Raw genomic sequence first — 18532 nt, 5'->3', positions numbered from 1 at the left:
CGAAACCACCATGCAAACGTTCAAGGCAAAGGAAGGTGTTGTGGGTTTGAGCTATCCCATGTTAACGAGAAGCAATTATACAACTTGGTCCCTAAAGATGAAAGTGTTCATGAAGGCGCAAGGAGTATGGGGTGCAATCGAACAAAAGGATCCCCAAGTAAGCGTGGATGAAAGAACGGTGTAGGTGGCCCTTGCTGCGATATATCAAGGTCTGCCAGAGGATATTTTGTTGACCATTGCTGAGAAAGAAACTGCTAAGGAAGCTTGGGAGGCCATTAAAACGATGTGTGTGGGAGCAGAGCGAGTCAAGGAGGCAAAGGTGCAGACATTAAAGGGAGAATTCGAGTCTCTCATGATGAAAGACTCAGAGAAGATAGAAGATTTCTGCTTTAAACTGAGTGGCATTGTGACTAACATTCGAGTTCTTGGAGAAGCTATGGAAGAATCCAGTGTTGTAAGGAAGATTCTACGTGCTGTGCCTGATAAGTTCCTCCAAATAGCTTCAAACATTGAACAATTTGAAGATGTTAAAGCCATGTCAGTTGAAGAACTGGTGGGACGTCTCAAGGCCCATGAAGAAAGAATGAAAGGTAGGAGTGAGCAAAGTGAGCAACAACAGCTTCTCTTAGCTAAGAAATGGAAGGGCAGACTGGACAAGAGCAAGATAAAATGTTTCAATTGCAATATTTATGGTCACTTCGCCTCAGAGTGTGATAAACCTCGACGAAAGAAAGAACACTGTTAAGAAGTAAATCTAGCACAACTTCATGATGACGAACCAGCATTGTTGTAGACGCCATATGGGCCAACAAAGACAAGCCATAAGGGCTTGTGAATAAAAGCCATAAGGGCTGTGAAATGAATGCCATATGGGTAGGAAATAAATTGCCAGACGGGCAAACAAGGAATCCAAAATGAGCTGTAATCAGTGGTGCCATATGGGCACAGAAAGGCCACACGGGCTGGATCAATGTGTTTACCATACGGGTATGAAGAAGCTGTTTCAGTTCAAGGCATGCCATACGGGTAGCTGAAGAATTGATAGATGAATATTAAATTAAGGGGGAGATTGTTGGAGTTTAATTCTATATTCATATGTTTAGTTATTTATTTAGATAATGTTTTCTTTGTTTTTAGTATAATATTGAATAAGTCTGTTGCACTTAGTGGGTTACTAGCAGAGTCTTTAGCAACGTGATCAGGTCATGCAGTAGTAGAGAAATAATAGGAGTAGTTACTGGTTATTTGTACCACCTTAACAGATTAGTTTAGTTTTGCTTCTTTAAATAGTCACGTACTTAGTTTGTATTCAATTAAGAGAATTGTACTCTTCTTTCAGCAGTTTAATAAAAACGAGTTCAACTCATAATATGTTTCTATATTAATTACTTTCATACACTTATATATAGTCGCTACAAATTCTGGATAAATAGAAGTGTTGAAGAGTGATAGTTACTTAAATGAAAATGCTCTGGGCTTACTTGCTGATTCTAGTTCATGAAAGATATGCAAGATAATGCTGATAGAATTTGAAGATTGAATTGTATTATTTTTATTGTAAATCTGTAAATTCTATTCCGTGAGTACATTTTACATGTTAATAAATTATTTCATGTTTTTTCAAATTTGCACATTTCATATTTTATGTATTTAATATTAAAGTTAATTGAAATAAAACAATTATTTATCATGGACTAATCTCGGACACCGAATTGACTTTTTCCAACAACTCACGTTACAAACTTCTAAAACTATGTGGATCACTGGTGAGCCGCCACATGGGTTTCAATGTGGAAATAACTTATTGCAATATACTTGTGACATGTCATCGATGACTCATCTTTCATGATTTGGAAAAGTGGGGTCCACTTTATATTTTACCTACCAATTCAATAAATGTAGCTAAAGACTATTTCTCCTCCAACCTTTACCTACCAACCGCTACCAATATTTTATTAGTGGGTAAAACTCTTTACCTACATAAAAAGTATTTTTACCTACCTTTATAATGTGTAGGTAAAAGCCAAATTTTTTATAGTGTAAAATTTAAACTTACTTTAATGAGGTTAAAAATATAAAACTGAATTAAATGAATTGGGTTAGAGGTTTGCTCGTGATCCGCCTAACCTAACCCGCGTGCACCCCTACCGAATAGTAGTTTTTAAGCATAAGATATTTATTGCAAATTCATAATATACATGAATTTGGTAGGAAACGAGGATATTTGGTAGGAAATAGACCAGACGCCCACGTAAATTCCTACCAGGAATTTCCTACAATCTCTTTGAATATGGTTAAAAATTTTTGTTAGGATATGCCCTGAGTTAGCATTTTGGACTTTTTTGGATTTTTTTTATAAGCACCTAATAGTGTTATATAAACTTTCCAGGTCATAATCTAAACGTATGTTGTAATCTGTATCCTTAGGATTAAATTTCTTTAAGTTTATTATAATCTTTATTGCTTACATTACAACAAATCAGTACTAAGAGCTAAGGCCAGTTCTTTTGGGTTTTAAAGTTTTATGAATCTGTTTGACAAAAAGATATCTTTTTTAAACATGAAGATTGATAGCACTACTAGAAATCTGTTAATAGACATCGTCCTTTAGACATCGGTTGTTGGCGCAACCGATGTAAAAGAGTACTATCAATATCGGTCCCAATAAAACCGATGTCTATGATTTATATAGACATCGATTTGTAGTTCAACCGATGTCTAATGTAAGCTGAAAAAAAAGCACGCTAAATCAGCCCGTTTTTTTTCCTGTTTATATTTTAAGTAGTGTATATGTTCCCCCCCTCCAAATTTCTTTCCCCCCTAGACAAATTCACTTCCTCCCAAATATTTCACCCACATTCCCCCCAAATAAAAAATAAAAACATAAAACTAAAAACTAAAAATATAAAACTAAAAACTAGAACACATAACTCCAACTTTCTCTCACCCCGACTTTCTCAACCACTCTCACTATACTCCAATGAACTCTCAGTACTCTCACTACTGAAGCAATCAAAGTCATTTGAAGCTCACAATCGAAGTCACAAACTGAAAGAATCGAAGCTACTAGGTTTGAAGCTCACAATCGAAGCTCAATTGAAGCTCCAATCAAAGCTAGGGTTGAGTCGAAGCTAGGGTTGAGTCGAAGCACCAACTCCTTTGCTCTGGGATTGGTAAGCTCTCTATGAACCCTAATTTTGTTCGAACTTGTTTATTTGGGGATTTTACAAATTGGGGATTCTAAAAATTGGGGATTTTTGTACCAATTACGTATGATATTGTATGGTATGATATTGTATGTATAAATTAGGTATGATGTTGTATGGCATTATATTGTATGTATCTGCATGTCTTTATCTTTATATGATGTGTATGATATTGTATGTTTTTTTCTTTTTTTAAGTGATAAATGTATGATATTGTATGTTTGTCTTTATATTGTATGTTTGTTAACTTCTTTTGGTTCTGAAAATTTAATGATACTGTTTGTTCTATTGGTTTTGTGTATAAATTTTGGTTTTGGTCTTTCTATGTTATTGGTTTTGGTATGCTGCATAGTGTAAAGCCAACATTATGTTTAAAAAGATCACCGATAACTTAAGTTTAGGACTCACAGTTGCAATGTTCCACTCTTGCTCTAAAAAGTAACAGACTTCCATGGATTTTTTTTTCAAAATTTTCCTTTACTCTTTTCCTTGTGCACTAAATTACTTGAACACATACCTAATTACTTGTGCACCTTGACTTGAATACAAAGATAATGTAATTATTTTTATAATTTTCTTTTTGTAAATCTGTAGTGTTATCTGAAAGAGATATGTCCTAAGTCCAATCATATATGAGGATTTATGAATAACTTTTATGTAATCTGTTTTGATTTCATTGATATTAATAAAAGGCTTGGTTTGTTTTTATTGCGGGCTCTATCTATTTAAATGTTTAAATAAGATATACCACAGTTTAGAGTAAAGCTTTTTATGGATTGTGATGAGATCATAATAATGAGACCTAAAAGATGATAACTCTAAACTTAAATAGTTCCTGGTCATAGGATATTAATTGGTAATTAATAATCCGCAAAGATCGGTACATACTATGCTTGATTCATTATGAAGGATGTCTGTTCTCATAGACATTTATGTGGTGACACTATAGCTAGTATGTAGGTGCTTATTATATAATAAGTTCACTGAACATGACTCACACAGCTGAACAACTGATGGAGTTCACTCACGTGTCAGCAGTTGTTCATATAGTGATAGTTGTACAAGTATCCTTAGACTTGAGGTCATCATAGTCATCTTGTGTACACTGAACTATGCTTTGGTTTAGTTCTTAGTCTCAAGGGACAATTATAAGGGCTCTACTGGGTATAGGAATTTGTACATGAAGATAGTGTATGATCAATAAATGATCTACCCCTTCCAGTGTAGGAGGAGAATGTTCAATGCTGATCCACTTATGTTAGTTCAGGAATCTCTGGCTAGAGTGAATGAAATTAGAAAGGAGTTTCTAATTTACATTAAATAGAACTAAGCATAGTGAATGGGAAAACAAGTGATTAAATAAGAGAGGCTTGACACAAGTTTCATGCCTTGTATTTAATCGTGAAATTGCAGGGTAGAAGGAATTGATTGTACGGTAACTACTCACTGAATAGGTTCTTGGTATTCTAAGCAGTGAATTCGTATTATCCGGATAGTCGCGATATGCTAAGAAGTATCCCTCACAATGTAGAATAAATATGATTAATTTATTAATTAATCATATTTAATGAATTAGAGAATTTATATAAATAATGATAAAATAGTTTTATTATTATTTATTTCTACTACCGGCTTAATATTGAACCTACAGGGTCACACCATAAAAGAGAATGATTTAATGGTGGAGGAATTAATTAATAATGGCTGGTAATTATTTATTTGTGAAATAAATAATTAATTAGCAGATTTAATAATTGATTAAATGATATTTAAATAATTTTTAATATTATTAATTAAGAATTTAATTTTGGAAATTAAATCAAGTGAGAGAATTACTTTTCTAAAGTGTTTAGAAAAGGGATTAATGATTAAAATGTGTTTTAATTATTAGTTAATTGGTTAATAAGAATAATCAATTAGAGGGTTAATAATAATAATATTTTATGGAAAATTTTCAGGTGAAAATGTTGCGTATAAATATACTATTATAAACCCTATTTGCCTCAACCCAAATAATTAAGCATAATTCTAAAGTAGAACAAGAGTGAGGCAACTAATTCTCTCAACCTCTTCCTCCTCCATCATATTGTACTCTAGGTGGATACCGGTGGAGTGCTTCACACTTGAGGAGCAACTGCTAGGGATTTCCGTTCATCGTTCTTGGATCGCTATTAAAGACCTTCATCTTTTCATTAACGTAAAGCTTCTTAAGGTAAACATACTGAACTACGAATTAAATATTATTTTTCGCATGGATCCTAGGGAGGCTTTCGGTATTTTTTAAGATTAAATTTACGTTTTCGCTGCGTTTATGTGCTAAAAACCCTTCATTATCATTAGTAGTGTACTAGTGTGAATTGATAAGTGCATCATTTATTAGCAGTGTAGTAGTGTCCTATTTTGTGTCATGTTTTATGTCCTGCATCTAACCTAATAAGAATTATAATTATAAATTAAATACACAATTGCACCAAGTAAGTTAATCATATATTAAATTATCTCGATATATTTTTAAATAAAATAACATGAGTAACAATTGTTGTAAATAATGTGTAAGTTGTGTAGTTGTTTAGTATTTGATATTGAACTTATAATCCGGTGTATGTGTCTATATATGGATAAATCATGGATGCGGGCTGATAGGGATTCATTAGAGTATGAGATCGGGGTTGAAAACTTTCTAATATACGCCAAAGAAAACTGTAAAGATCCTAAACTAATACCCTGTCCATGTGCACGTTGCTGTAATTTCAAAAAGTTCTCTGTGAAAATCATTAGAGGTCATTTGTATGAAAATGGCTTTAGTTTGGGGTATGTAAACTGGATTTGGCATGGGGCTAGTGCCAATCCTAGGTCATTTCCCGCTAGCACAATGTCAACTCCCTCTTCGGTGAATATAGAAGAGAATATGGAAGAAAATATTGGGGCATCAGAAGTAGGTGATATTTGTGAAGCAGCATATAATCGGGGTAATTTGGGTGATGATTATGATAAAGATTCAGATGAGTTCAAGCAGTTTTTGGCCGATGCTGAGCAACCGTTATTTGAGGGCAGTGATAGTAGTAAATTAGAATCCATGCTAAAATTACATAATTGGAAAGCGAGATTCGGGATTAGTGATAGCGCCTCTATAGATTTACTCTCTCTGATTGGTTCTTTACTTCCCAAAGATCATGTTTTGCCAATTAATGCATACACAGCTAAAAAAACCCTATCTGATCTAGGCCTTGAGTATATAAAAATCCATGCATGTCCGAATGATTGCATTCTATATAGGGGTGTCAATTCCAATATTGTCGAGTGCCCCAAGTGTCGCAAATCTCGGTGGAAGTTAGGAAAGGATGGTAAAGAGAGAGTCAACGTTCCGGCTAAAGTTATGTGGTATTTCCCGATCATTCCCATATTTAAGCAGATGTTTAAATCTGATTCTACCGCTAAACTAATGACTTGGCATATGAACCAAAGAAGTCAAGATGGTCACATGCGCCATCCAGCTGACTCTCCTTCATGGAGGAATGTCGATTATAGGTGGCCAACCTTCGATAATGAGCCAAGAAATATTCAGTTAGCCTTGGCAATTGATGGTATAAATCCACGCAATAACGGCCTAAACAATGGGTATAGCTACTGGCCTGTAGTATTGACAACGTATATTCTCCCTCCGTGGTTGTGCATGAAAAAAAAATATATGATATTAACAGTATTAGTCTCTGGCCCTCAAGAGCCAGGTAATAATATTGACGTATTTTTACAATCAATGATCGATGATTTGAAGAAGGTTTGGGAAGAAGGTGAACCAAATGTGTTTGACGCTCATAATAACTCTTTTTTCACTTTAAAGGCAGTTCTAATGTGGACGATAAATGACTTCCCCGCATATGATAATTTGTCTGGTTGTGTGAATAAGGGTTATATGTCTTGTCCTGTTTGTGGGGATGATACTGTGGCTAAATACTTACCTCATTCAAAGAAAATGTCTTTCCAAGGTCATCATCGATATTTACCTAGGCATCATCCTTACAGGAAGAAGAAGGCGGCTTTTAATGGTGACCAAGAGTTAGGATTTGTGCGTGCACCCCTTTCTGGTGAAGAAGTTTTACTGCAAGAGGAGCGAATAAAATTTTCTTTTGGAGAAGCAGTAAAGAAGTCAAAGAAGGTGGACTGTCCACGGAAAAAAATCAATTTTCTTTGACTTAGAATATTGGAAATTCAATCATGTCCGTCACTGTCTCTATGTTATGTACACCGAGAAGAATGTGTGTGACAATCTTATTGAGACCCTTCTAATATAAGATATAAGACTAAAGATAGTGAGGCGTCACATCTTGATATTATTCAAATAGGTGTTAGGAAAGACTTGGCTCTACAAAAAATTGGAGAAAAGAGAACCTACTTGCCCCCTTCTGCTTATACTCTTTCAAAGAAAGAAAAAAGAAACTGTTAAAATCGTTGGCATCGATGAAACTTCCTTATGTCCATTCATCGAACATAAAAAATTGTGTATCAATTCCTAATTTAAAGTTGTTTGGGTTGAAGTCCCACGATTGTCATGTACTACTTCAACAACTGCTCTCAGATTCAATTCGTTCAATACTCCAGAAAAATGTTAGGGTTAACATCATAAGGTTGTGTTTCTTTTTCAATTCTCTGTGCAACAAAGTTGTAGATGTGTCAAAATTGAATAGATTACGGTCATAAGTGATATTAACCTTGTGCGAGCTGGAAAAATATTTCCTCCCTCATTTTTCGATGTAATGATACATCTCACAGTCCATTTGGTTAGGGAATTACGTTTGTGTGGTCCGGTTTTTTATAGATGGATGTATCCCTTTGAACGGTTCAACAAAGTGTTGAAAAGTTATGTGCGAAACCGATTTTATCCGGAAGGATGCATAGCCGAAACTTATCTTGGAGAAGAATCTATAGAATTTTTCACCGAATTTGTTCGCCAAATTTGTACAACTGCCGGTCTCCCGAAAGACAAAGGCAAGCTTTCTGGTCCACAATCTACTGCAATTATGAAGTCAGTGGATGAAAAAGAACGAGATGAGGGTCATCTACATGTTCTTTTAAACAACTCTGAAGTGTATCCATACATTACGTAAGTTAAATTAATTACCATTTTCCAATTCATTATTTTTTGAAAATTTTGTGTAGTTCCTGATTTAATACATGCATTTATATAGGATGCACAAGGAATTTCTAGAAAGAACTTACCTAGGTAAAAAAAGACTGCACAATGGCTGATTGGAGAACATAATCGGCTTTTTTCTAGTTGGTTTGAAATAAAGTTAGTGATATGATCAAGAATGGTGAAAGTGTTTCTGAAACAATAAGATGGCTTGCTGGCAAACCCTCTTTTTCTGTCTTGACATATGAAGATTTTCTTGTTGATGGCGTCCAATACTTCACAAAAAGCAGAAACGATGCAAGAGTTGTGCAAAACAATGGCATCTCTTTAGTTGCTAGCACAGTTCAAGTGTCGATACTATCAATGACAGGATGTTCGAGGAATTTTGCTTAATAAATAATTAAAATTATAATATTTTTTACATTTCATCTACCTCTTTAATATTTTAATATGGACAACTTGTTTGCATCTGTTTAATGTTTTACAATTTTTCTTTTAGTTTTTCAGTGTAACGAGGTTAAATAAATATATGAGTAAATTGTTAGTAGCTTTCACTGAGCTACACATTTCATTTGTGTTATATTCTTGGTAGGTGACATTTCATTTGTGTTATATACCTTGTTAATACCATGTTTTTTAGGGTTGTTAGTGATATACCTTGTTAATACCTTGTTTTTCAGTTTTTTCTATTTGTAAATCATTAAAATGGTAGCTAAGATATTTTTCTGTTATATAAATTTTGTTGTCATCATATCACTTTAAATGATAGATAATTTTGTTTTAAATCATTAAAATGGTTAGAAGATGTGTTCTGCTAAGACTCTGTATAAAAATCATCATATTTTTAGTTATATACATTTTATTTCCAGCAAACGAATGTAAATGATAGCTAATTAGCTTCATGTTTCATTTTAGGGATTTGCATAAATTGGCAAAAAAGCAGAAAAGGTCAAATTTGCGATTAACAAATGGAAATAATAGCATGGAGAAGCAAGTGGAGGAAAAATCATTGACATCTCAACCAGAAAATATTGGAGAAGCTAAAATAGCAGCCCCAGAAGCAACAGATGCCCCATGTGGAGATGTTCAACAGGCTAGTGGTCCACAAACACCAGTCACAAGCATAGAATCAAAAAAAAAGATTAATGGAGGTGTGCGAGGTGTTTGTGTTATGCACAAAGTGGTCATGAAGAGAGCTCAAGGTAAAAAATTCAAAATCAGGTGCAATAAGCTTGGAATTCCGATGGTTGATGAAAGAGACAAATTGCAATCATATCTAGGAATGTTAGCCAGGATAATGGTCCCCATTAATATTCCATCTTGGCCAGAAGTTGACCCTAATTTAAAATCAAAGATATTGGATGATATTCGGGTAACCTCAAAACTATTCATATCACTTTAATTTTCCATGTTGAGAGGTATTTTGTAGACTGATAATTTAAGTATGTAACTTGTTTGCCCTCCATGATACATTCAAAGTGGCTCCAGAGAGTGAGAGCTTGATTTTAATGTCGGCAGTTACGAAATGGAGGCAGTTCAAGTCTACACTAACCTCAAAGTATGTGAAGCCTTTTATTGGACAGAAAAAGAAATTAAGGAATCCCCCTAAAAAGTATGCCTATGTTGGTAAGGACGCTTGGAGAAAGTTTGTTGCAACGAGGAGCTCTGAAAGTTGGGAGGTATCTGCTTTATTTTGTAGACTGCATTACTTTGCTCTTCATGTTGTAACTAATTACCTTGATATGAATTTCACAATATGATGATTTTTATGCAGAGTCTTAGCAAAGAGCAAAGTCAGAGAGTAAGTGAGCGAAAATATCCACACCGAACCTCAAGGAAAGGATACATCGGCTTGGAAGAAGAAGAAGTAAGAATTTAATATTAATTTTATAATTTTCATAACTCGAGCATGTTTTTTAATATTTTTTATTTTTTCAAAAATAGGTGAAAGCAGGACGGTTGGAGCCTGATGAAATACCCGTTGCAGCCATATTTTGGAAAATTGCTCGTACACCCCCAGAGGGCACTGTTATTGATAATGATTTGAAGGAGACATTTGAAAGAATTGTAAGTTTTTTATTTAACTTTCTTTTTAGTAGTACTCTGTGTTATTTTTGCAAGTACTCTGTTTTTTTTGCAAGTGCTCTATACTAATTTTTCTGTCCTAACAGGATGACTTGATAGAAAAGAAGCGCAAGGGTGAGTTCATTCCACATGGAAGTAAAGATGTGTTGTCTGTTGCACTGAATACTCCCGAGCATTCAGGTTGGGTTCGGGGAGTCTGAAGCTTTGTAACTCCGACAGCATACTTCAAATTGCCAAAAGGAAAAGATAAAAGGACAAGAATCACCAAAGCTGAGTTTGAGCAAACAAAAAATGAGTTTGAGCAAACGAAAATGGAGTTCATGTCACAGATTGCGGAGCTGAAGTCTGAGCTGAAAGCAGTGGTTACTGCATCGAAATTGCAATCGCCAATTTCTGACAAAGCAAGTTATGGAGTACGAGAAAACGAAGAGGTTAATGAAATCAAGCATAAATTATTTCTTGAAATTGAAAAAAAATTGACAGTGGATGAGAATGAAGATGATTGTGTTGCTCTTGTTCATTTGGAGCCTTCGCCCACAGAAAAAAGGTAAAATATAGTTTATATAATGGTCAGTTAAGTATTGTTGATTTATGATGACAACAAAATAATATAACATGTGCCCTGTCAATTTTAAATCTAGGAACCGCGAAAGTGCGAGTTGGCAGTGGACAATATTGAGAATGTAGTTGTGTTTGGTATGGTTTTCCCCCAAGATGGAATGTCTAGCTCAGTACATGGGGTGCCTCTGCAACCGGGATATGTACGTGTTCAAGTGGACGGAATCATTAAGGAAGACGCCTTGGTCCAGGTCCCAATAGCTGGTGAAATAGAGACAATCGTCCAAGCAATTAGTTCTCTATTGGCATGGCCTGAAGACATGGTCATCTTTACCCCTGTTACCGGCCGCAATCTTGAGGTATACATGATAGTTGTATATTGTTAGTCTCTATTATTTTTTTGTAGAAATTTAAGGAGTGAAATGTCTTTATTAGATATAGTTTTTGATCATCTTTTTTATTTTGTAGAAAAATAAAAATGAAACAGTGAAGTCACGGAAGCCGCCGAAGAATAAAAATGTGTATCAAAAAATACACTCCGAGATGAAGAAATTGCAGCCAAGTGAAAATGTTCCTCGACATTTTATGTTGTTGTACAAACATGCAGTCACAATTATGAAAGAAGCTAATGACTCAATTCCGATTCCCTGTGGTAGAGAGGTGTTCGGAGTCGAGAAATTGATATATTTGTTGCATAAGAACGTAATGGCCTTGTTGGAATTTAAAATGATTGGCCAGGCCGCCATATCCACATATATGGCATAAGTTCTTTTTTATTAAGTTGTTTTTTATTAGTTGCTGAATCTTGTCTCGTATATCTAAAATATATATATTGGGAGGACCTAATTATAATGCAAACTACTTATATATTTTTTGCAGTTATTTGCAGACCGAGGTTCGTAAAAGAAAACATTCAGAAATGTTTGCCTTTCTCGATCCATCAGCCACATTTAAACTCAACGATGATTTTCAGAATTATATCATTGCAATGATGAGATCCGGAGCTTCGCGCATATTTCTCATGCCTCATAATGAAGGGTAAATTTTTGTGAGATATATAGTTGGTACAAATTATTGTACAATGCACATGTTCCTATATTTTTTAAATTCTCACTTTGATTAAATTTTTGGTAAATAAATAGTTACCACTGGATATTGATCATGCTTCGGGAATCTGAAATATTTATTTTTAATCCGCTGCCTCATCAAAAGTGCTTTACTGCACTTGAAGAAGCCTTAGCGGGGTAATGCAATACTATCAGTATATAAATATAAATAATTTATATTTATGATTTTTTGGGTTTAACATTACTGGTTCCCTTGTACAGAGCTATTAGATCTTACAATGCACAAATAGGGCGTGTGAACAAAAATCCTACAATTAAAAATCTTATTGTAAGTAGTTTTGCATTCTTCGTAGTTTAATTTTTTCTTATTTTTATTATTGTTTGATCGAGTATTCACTTATTTTTTATTATTGAGATAGGGATCACCAAAACAACCGGGTGGAAGTGAATGTGGCTATGTTCTCATGAGATATATGAAAGATATATACGAAGACAACGAAATGAAATTCTTATTGAAGGTATGCTTTAATTGACAGTTTCGATTGAATGTAGCGATTTACAAGTTCAGAATCTGCATTTGTGCTAATTTTTGTAATATTTTATGACTTCGTGTAATTTTCAAAGTGGGGAGTTAAGTGTCGGAAGTCATACACAAAAGAGCAGTTGGATGAAGTGTGGTTCGAGACTCTTCAATATATCCAAGAATTTGTGTAGTCGATGATGATCGACCATGATGACCAACCACATTACTCTGTCTTTATTTCAATGCCTTCTATCAGATGATCTTTGAACTTTATTTTGGGTACTTGTAATGTTATGTTGGTACTTATAACTATTGGTTTGTGTTGATCTGGACTAGCTAGTTGGAATATAAGGGATAATTAGTAAATATAATAGCTAAGTTATTCTGGAATGTTGTGGATTGTGGATGTTGCGATTTGTAGTTTAATTTTGTTGGTCGAATGTAGCAATGGCACAGAGCTAACATATTATACAGTTGTGAATATTTTTTGGTCTGCTTTTGGTATTTTTTTGGTTTTTTTTGCAATTTGATTTGGATTTGCTTGAGGTTTGTTTAATTTGGCTAGTTAAATGTACAAACATAACACATTAGACAAAAACCTAAAAACCGATGTCTATAGTAAGCAAAAACATCAGTTGAATTGTTTGTATCTACCGAAAAATGATATCTTTAATAACCTTTAACATCAGTTCTTTTCTTTATATTTGTAAAAAACCGATGTAATAAACACACAACAACAGCGGAAAGTAATTATTCTAACATATGTTAAAGCTTATACACAACGGCAAATAACTGATGTCAAAACCGATGTCTATATGGTAAAAAAACCGTACACATTTTACATCAGTTAGTCACCGTTGTGTATAAAGGTATTTACATCTGTTAGCTAAAGTGGACTGATGTCTATAAAAATCTTTCACATCGCTTTTTTACATGCAACCGTTGTAAAAGTCTACCCCCACAACGTCCAGGCTTAAGAAACTGATGTCTATACTAGTTTTTAACATCGTTTTTCTACCCTGACTGATGTAAAATATAGTAATAGACATCAGTTTGAGTGAGAAAAATGATGTAAATGCATGTAAACACCTTGTATATTATATGTTTAACTTGCTTAAAATATCTAATTTTACCAATATACAAAACCTACAGACAGCTTCTACTTGTAAATTATGGTTAATACATCAGTCAGTTTAACAAAAACGATGTGTAAAGATATCTTTTACATCAGTTACTACCTGATGTCAAAAAGTGGGACTTTTCTCTACACCGACGAAGACATCGGTTCCATTTTTTTAGACAACGGCTAATAACTGATGTCTATTGACATATTTCTAGTAGTGTAGATTCATTGGGAGAAATAGTTTCGGTCTATGACAGATCTAGATGTGAGCCTTGCTAAAGCAGCAAGGACTGTAGGCACCACTTTGGGAAAAATCTAAACAGGGTGCAAATGACGTGGAATCGAATAGTTTGGAGGAGAAGGCCCATTCGATAATCATGATATGTTTGGCTGATGACGTCATCACTAAGATAACTGATGAAGAAACTGCGGTCGACCTGTGGTTGAAACTTGAAAGATTATATATGACAAAGTCCATAACCAACAAATTGCTTCTCAAGCAACGTCTGTTCAGCCTGCTTATGCAGGAATGTATATTTCTTAGGGATGATCCTGATAGGTTAAATACTATTTTGTTAGATTTTCGAAATATAGATGTTAAAGTAGAAGATGAGGATGTTGACATATTTCTTTTAGTGTTTTTGCCTTGTCGTATGAGAATTTCATTGTTGGGAAAGATATTTTGTCTCTAGAAGAAGTAAGATTTGTCCTTCATACAAGAGAAAGGTGCCTCAAGGAAGCAAATTTAAGTACAGAAAAAGTTGGGTACGGGGATTTATAGGGAAATAGATCAATAAAGCCCATTTTGTCACAAAGGGGTTAAATGCAGAAGATAGTGTCAAGTATTGACATGTCATCGGCTAAGACTATAGATTCTTCTAGTACAACAAATGTTCAACTGTTTGTTGCTTTTACACCTCAATCTGAATCTGAGAAGGAGTACATGTCTCGAGTCCCGTATGCTAGTTCAGTAGGAAGTTCTATGTATGTTATGATCTACACTATACTTGATTTTGCATATCCTATTACTGTAGTCATCAAGTTGACGGGGAAACCTGAAATGTATTTGCACTTAAGTCCTGACATAAGTTCTGACGCCTTAAGTCCTGATAACCTCCTGTCTTCAGTAAGTTCTGATTTCAAGTTAATTTCTGATATTCTGATAATAAGTTCTGAAACTAAACAAATCAGATTATACATGACATCACAAATATATCTAACAGTTTAAGTTTAAATACGGGTAAATACGCGGCTCATTATTTTTTTAGTTTGATAAAAATTGTTGTAACTAATAAAATCGACTTTGATTGATATAAATGTGAGTTTAGAGCGGTAATTGTAGCATTTAACTATATTAGGATAAAAACTATAATATATATTAAACATTTTAAATTGTTCATTTTTTATCAAAATTTAAAAAACATCTATGTTATTTTTATAGATAAAAAGATATTATCAAGTATATATATAAATAATATATTATTATTGATATTGTAATTCACCTTGCCCCAATGCGACGCCATTTAAAGCATTTACGGCATCAATAGCCATGGACATTATTTCATCATTCACTGATGAAGTAGTCAGGAATGTTGAACTGTTGTTGAGCAGGTCGCCTTTCTCCTCTATGGGTATTATCAGGGTTGTGCTGTCAGAATGGTCAGTGGGTTCCGCCTCAAATCTGACATTGAAACAAAAAGTTAAAAAAAATAATCTGAGGTGCTAAATTAGGATAAAGTTAAAAAGTAGACTCGAGAACAAGAAACTTTACCTAGGATTAGCTGGTACACGTCTCCGGGTAGCCTCTATATTCTCTTGCCCAGTAGCGAGACCCAAGTTAATATCCAAAGTTAACTGTGATTGAAATCCGTGTGTAATAGTCAACATCAACTTATAAAAGAAAAGTGCATGGCATCTTAAACTAAAAAGATATCAAAATGTATGTAATATCAGTGTTTCAACTCATACCTTTGGAGGACACATCCATTCTATTTGTAGAATATCCCCATGTCTTCCACCTATCTTTGCATCCACCGCCTTATGAACACCTATCTGTGCAGGAAATAATAATAAGTTTAATTATTATTACTTATTAAGGCCGGATGATGTTAATGAAGTTTTTAACAACAGTGGCATGAGTGACTGATGTTTAATGTGTGATGTCTATTATCTTTTTTCTTATAGTCAGACTTTGAAATTGGCATGCGCTGCATAGGCTAAGAAGATTCTGATGGCTTCATGTCTTGCAACAGGAGCAAATGTCTCATCAAAATCTATTCCATCTTGTTGACAATAGCCAATCTAGCTTTGTTCCTGACTACTATGCCATTTTCATCCATCTTGTTTCTAAATACCCATTTGGTGTCTATTGGATTCTTTTCTTTAGGCTTGGGTACCAGCTTCCATACTTTATTACTTTCAAATTAGTTTAGCTCCTCCTGTATAGCTAAAATCCAATCAGGATCCAACAAAGCTTCTTCTACCTTCTTTGGTTCTTCCTTAGAGAGAAAGCTGCTATATAGACATTCTTCTTGAGTTGTTCTCCTTGTTTGAACTCTAGAAGATACATCACCAATGATGAGCTCAAAGGGGTGATCCTTTGTCCATTTCCTTTGTTGAGGTAGATTAGCTCTAGATGAAGAGACCTCATTGTTATCTTGATGTGTGATTGAGTTTTGATTATTAGAAACTCCCCATGAGTCAATGGATCTTTGATTTGAGAAAAGGGAACTTTCTGTAAGTGATCTATTCTGACTTCCAGCTTCTTTTGATGACCCGACGGATGGTAAATTTTGAGTACCGACGTATGAAGCTGGTTGTCTCCTGACGGATAAAGCAGATTGTCTCCCGACGGATGAAACATTTTACAACTCGACAAATGTTGAATTTTGTGCTTCATTGGTAGTGGATTTTTCTGCATTATCCTTTGATACTGTTTCTTGATCACTTTCATCGTCATTGTCATAACTAACCATCTCCAGATTGTCAAATTTGAGGCTCTCATGGTAATCTCCATCTTCCAGTCCTTCAATCTTTTTATCATCGAACACAACATGTATTGATTTCACAACAATGTTGGTTCTTAGATTGTGGACTCTATATGTTTTACCAACAACATATCCAACAAAAATGCCTTCATCTGCTTTAGCATAAAACTTCCCATTCTGATCAGTTTGATTTCTCAAGATATAACATTTGCAGCCAAAGACATGAAGAAAATTTAGAGTTGGCTTCTTGTTCTTGAACAATTGATAGGGAGACATGCATTTTGCTTGATTAACCAGAGAAATATTCAGAGTGTGGCATGCAGTATTTACAGCTTCAGCCCAGAAATATGTTGCTACCTTAGACTCTTCAAGCATTGTCCTTGCAGCTTGAATAAGTGATCTGTTCTTTCCTTCTACTACTCCATTTTATTGTGGAGTTATTGTTGCTAAAAACTCATGCAAAATCCCATTTTCTTCACAAAATGCTCTCATGACAGAATTTTTCAACTCAGTTCCATTGTCACTCCTGATTCTTCTAACTTTGAAATCAGGATGATTATTGACTTGTCTTATGTGATTGATGATGATTTCACTAGCCTCATCTTTAGACTTTAGGAAATATGTCCAGGAGAACTTTGAGAAATCATCTACAATTACTAGGCAAAATCTTTTCCTTGAGATGGACAACACATTGACTGGTCTAAATAAATCCATGTGTAGCAGTTGCAAAGGTTCTTCAATTGTTGAATCAAGCTTATTTCTGAATGATGCTTTAATTTGCTTTCCCTTCTAGCAAGCATCACACAGTCCATCCTTAGAAAACTCCACTTAAGGAATGCCTCTAACCAGTTCTTTCTTTACATGTTCATTCATGGTCTTGAATTTAGATGGGATAACTTCTTGTGCCATAGCCAACTTTCATCTTGACTTGCTTTACTGAGAAGACAAGTAACATATTCTGTATTTGATGAGTTGAAGTCAGCTAAGTACACATTTTCTTTTCTCACACCAATGAGAACCACTTTGTTGCTCCTCTTATTAGTCACAACACTGGCTTCAGAGTTGAAGTTTACTGAATTGCCTTTATCACATAGCTGGTTGATACTCAACAAATTATGTTTGAGACCGTCCACTAAGGCAACGTCCTCAATGATAACATTATCTTTTGAAATCAAGCCATATCCCACAGTCTAACCCTTGCTGTCATCTCCAAAAGTAATACTTGGGTCAGCTCTCTTCTTGAACTCTATGAGCAAGGTACAATCACCAGTCATGTGTCTTGAATAGCCACTATCCAAGTACCATAGATTCTTTCTGTTTTCCTGCACACATCAAAATTAAATCAAGTTGATTTTGGTACCCAAGTTTCCTTGGGTCCTGCCTTGTTAGCTTTTTTTTTTTTAGGTTTGATCTCATTTGACTTGGGTATATCAGATTCATCCTTAGTTATTTGAGTTGACCTTTGAAACCATTCATTACAGCAGAAATATCATGCATATTTTGATTAACAGGAAATTGCATGCTACTTGTAAACATGTTATTCCAGTAAGACATGTTAAATGTCATTTGTGGCATATTAAATGCATCATAATAAGGATTAGGTATAAATGGCATATTAGCAAACTGTGCATTCATATTCTATGTAGACATATCATTCATAGGTATAGAAGGCATGGCATTTATGTTGGGAAAATGAGGTGGAACATATATGGAAGTAGGCATGGCAGTTTTACAATTAATAGACAAATGATTTACACTACCACACTTGACACATATTTTTCTAGGAGCATATTTATCAGGTGTGTAGTTGTTATGCTTGTTAATTCCTACTTTACCATTTCTATTATTTTTT

General features: G+C 34.4%; 2 protein-coding genes across 2 annotated transcripts; both read left to right on the top strand.

The window, feature by feature from the left end:
* The first annotated feature begins 283 nt into the window (after window positions 1-283).
* LOC141718347 (uncharacterized) lies at window positions 284-745 on the top strand. The gene has a single exon (XM_074520729.1). The coding sequence runs from the start codon at window positions 284-286 to the stop codon at window positions 743-745; it is 462 nt and encodes a 153-aa protein (XP_074376830.1).
* Window positions 746-5820: 5075 nt separating this feature from the next.
* Window positions 5821-7398, top strand: LOC141718346 (uncharacterized). Its single transcript, XM_074520728.1, has one exon. It carries the CDS (start codon window positions 5821-5823, stop codon window positions 7396-7398), a length of 1578 nt encoding a protein of 525 aa, XP_074376829.1.
* Window positions 7399-18532: the final 11134 nt, after the last annotated feature.

Source organism: Apium graveolens, chromosome 4, assembly GCF_009905375.1.
Source record: "Apium graveolens cultivar Ventura chromosome 4, ASM990537v1, whole genome shotgun sequence".
NCBI lineage: Eukaryota > Viridiplantae > Streptophyta > Magnoliopsida > Apiales > Apiaceae > Apium > Apium graveolens.
This window is presented reverse-complemented; position numbering and strand designations above follow the sequence as displayed.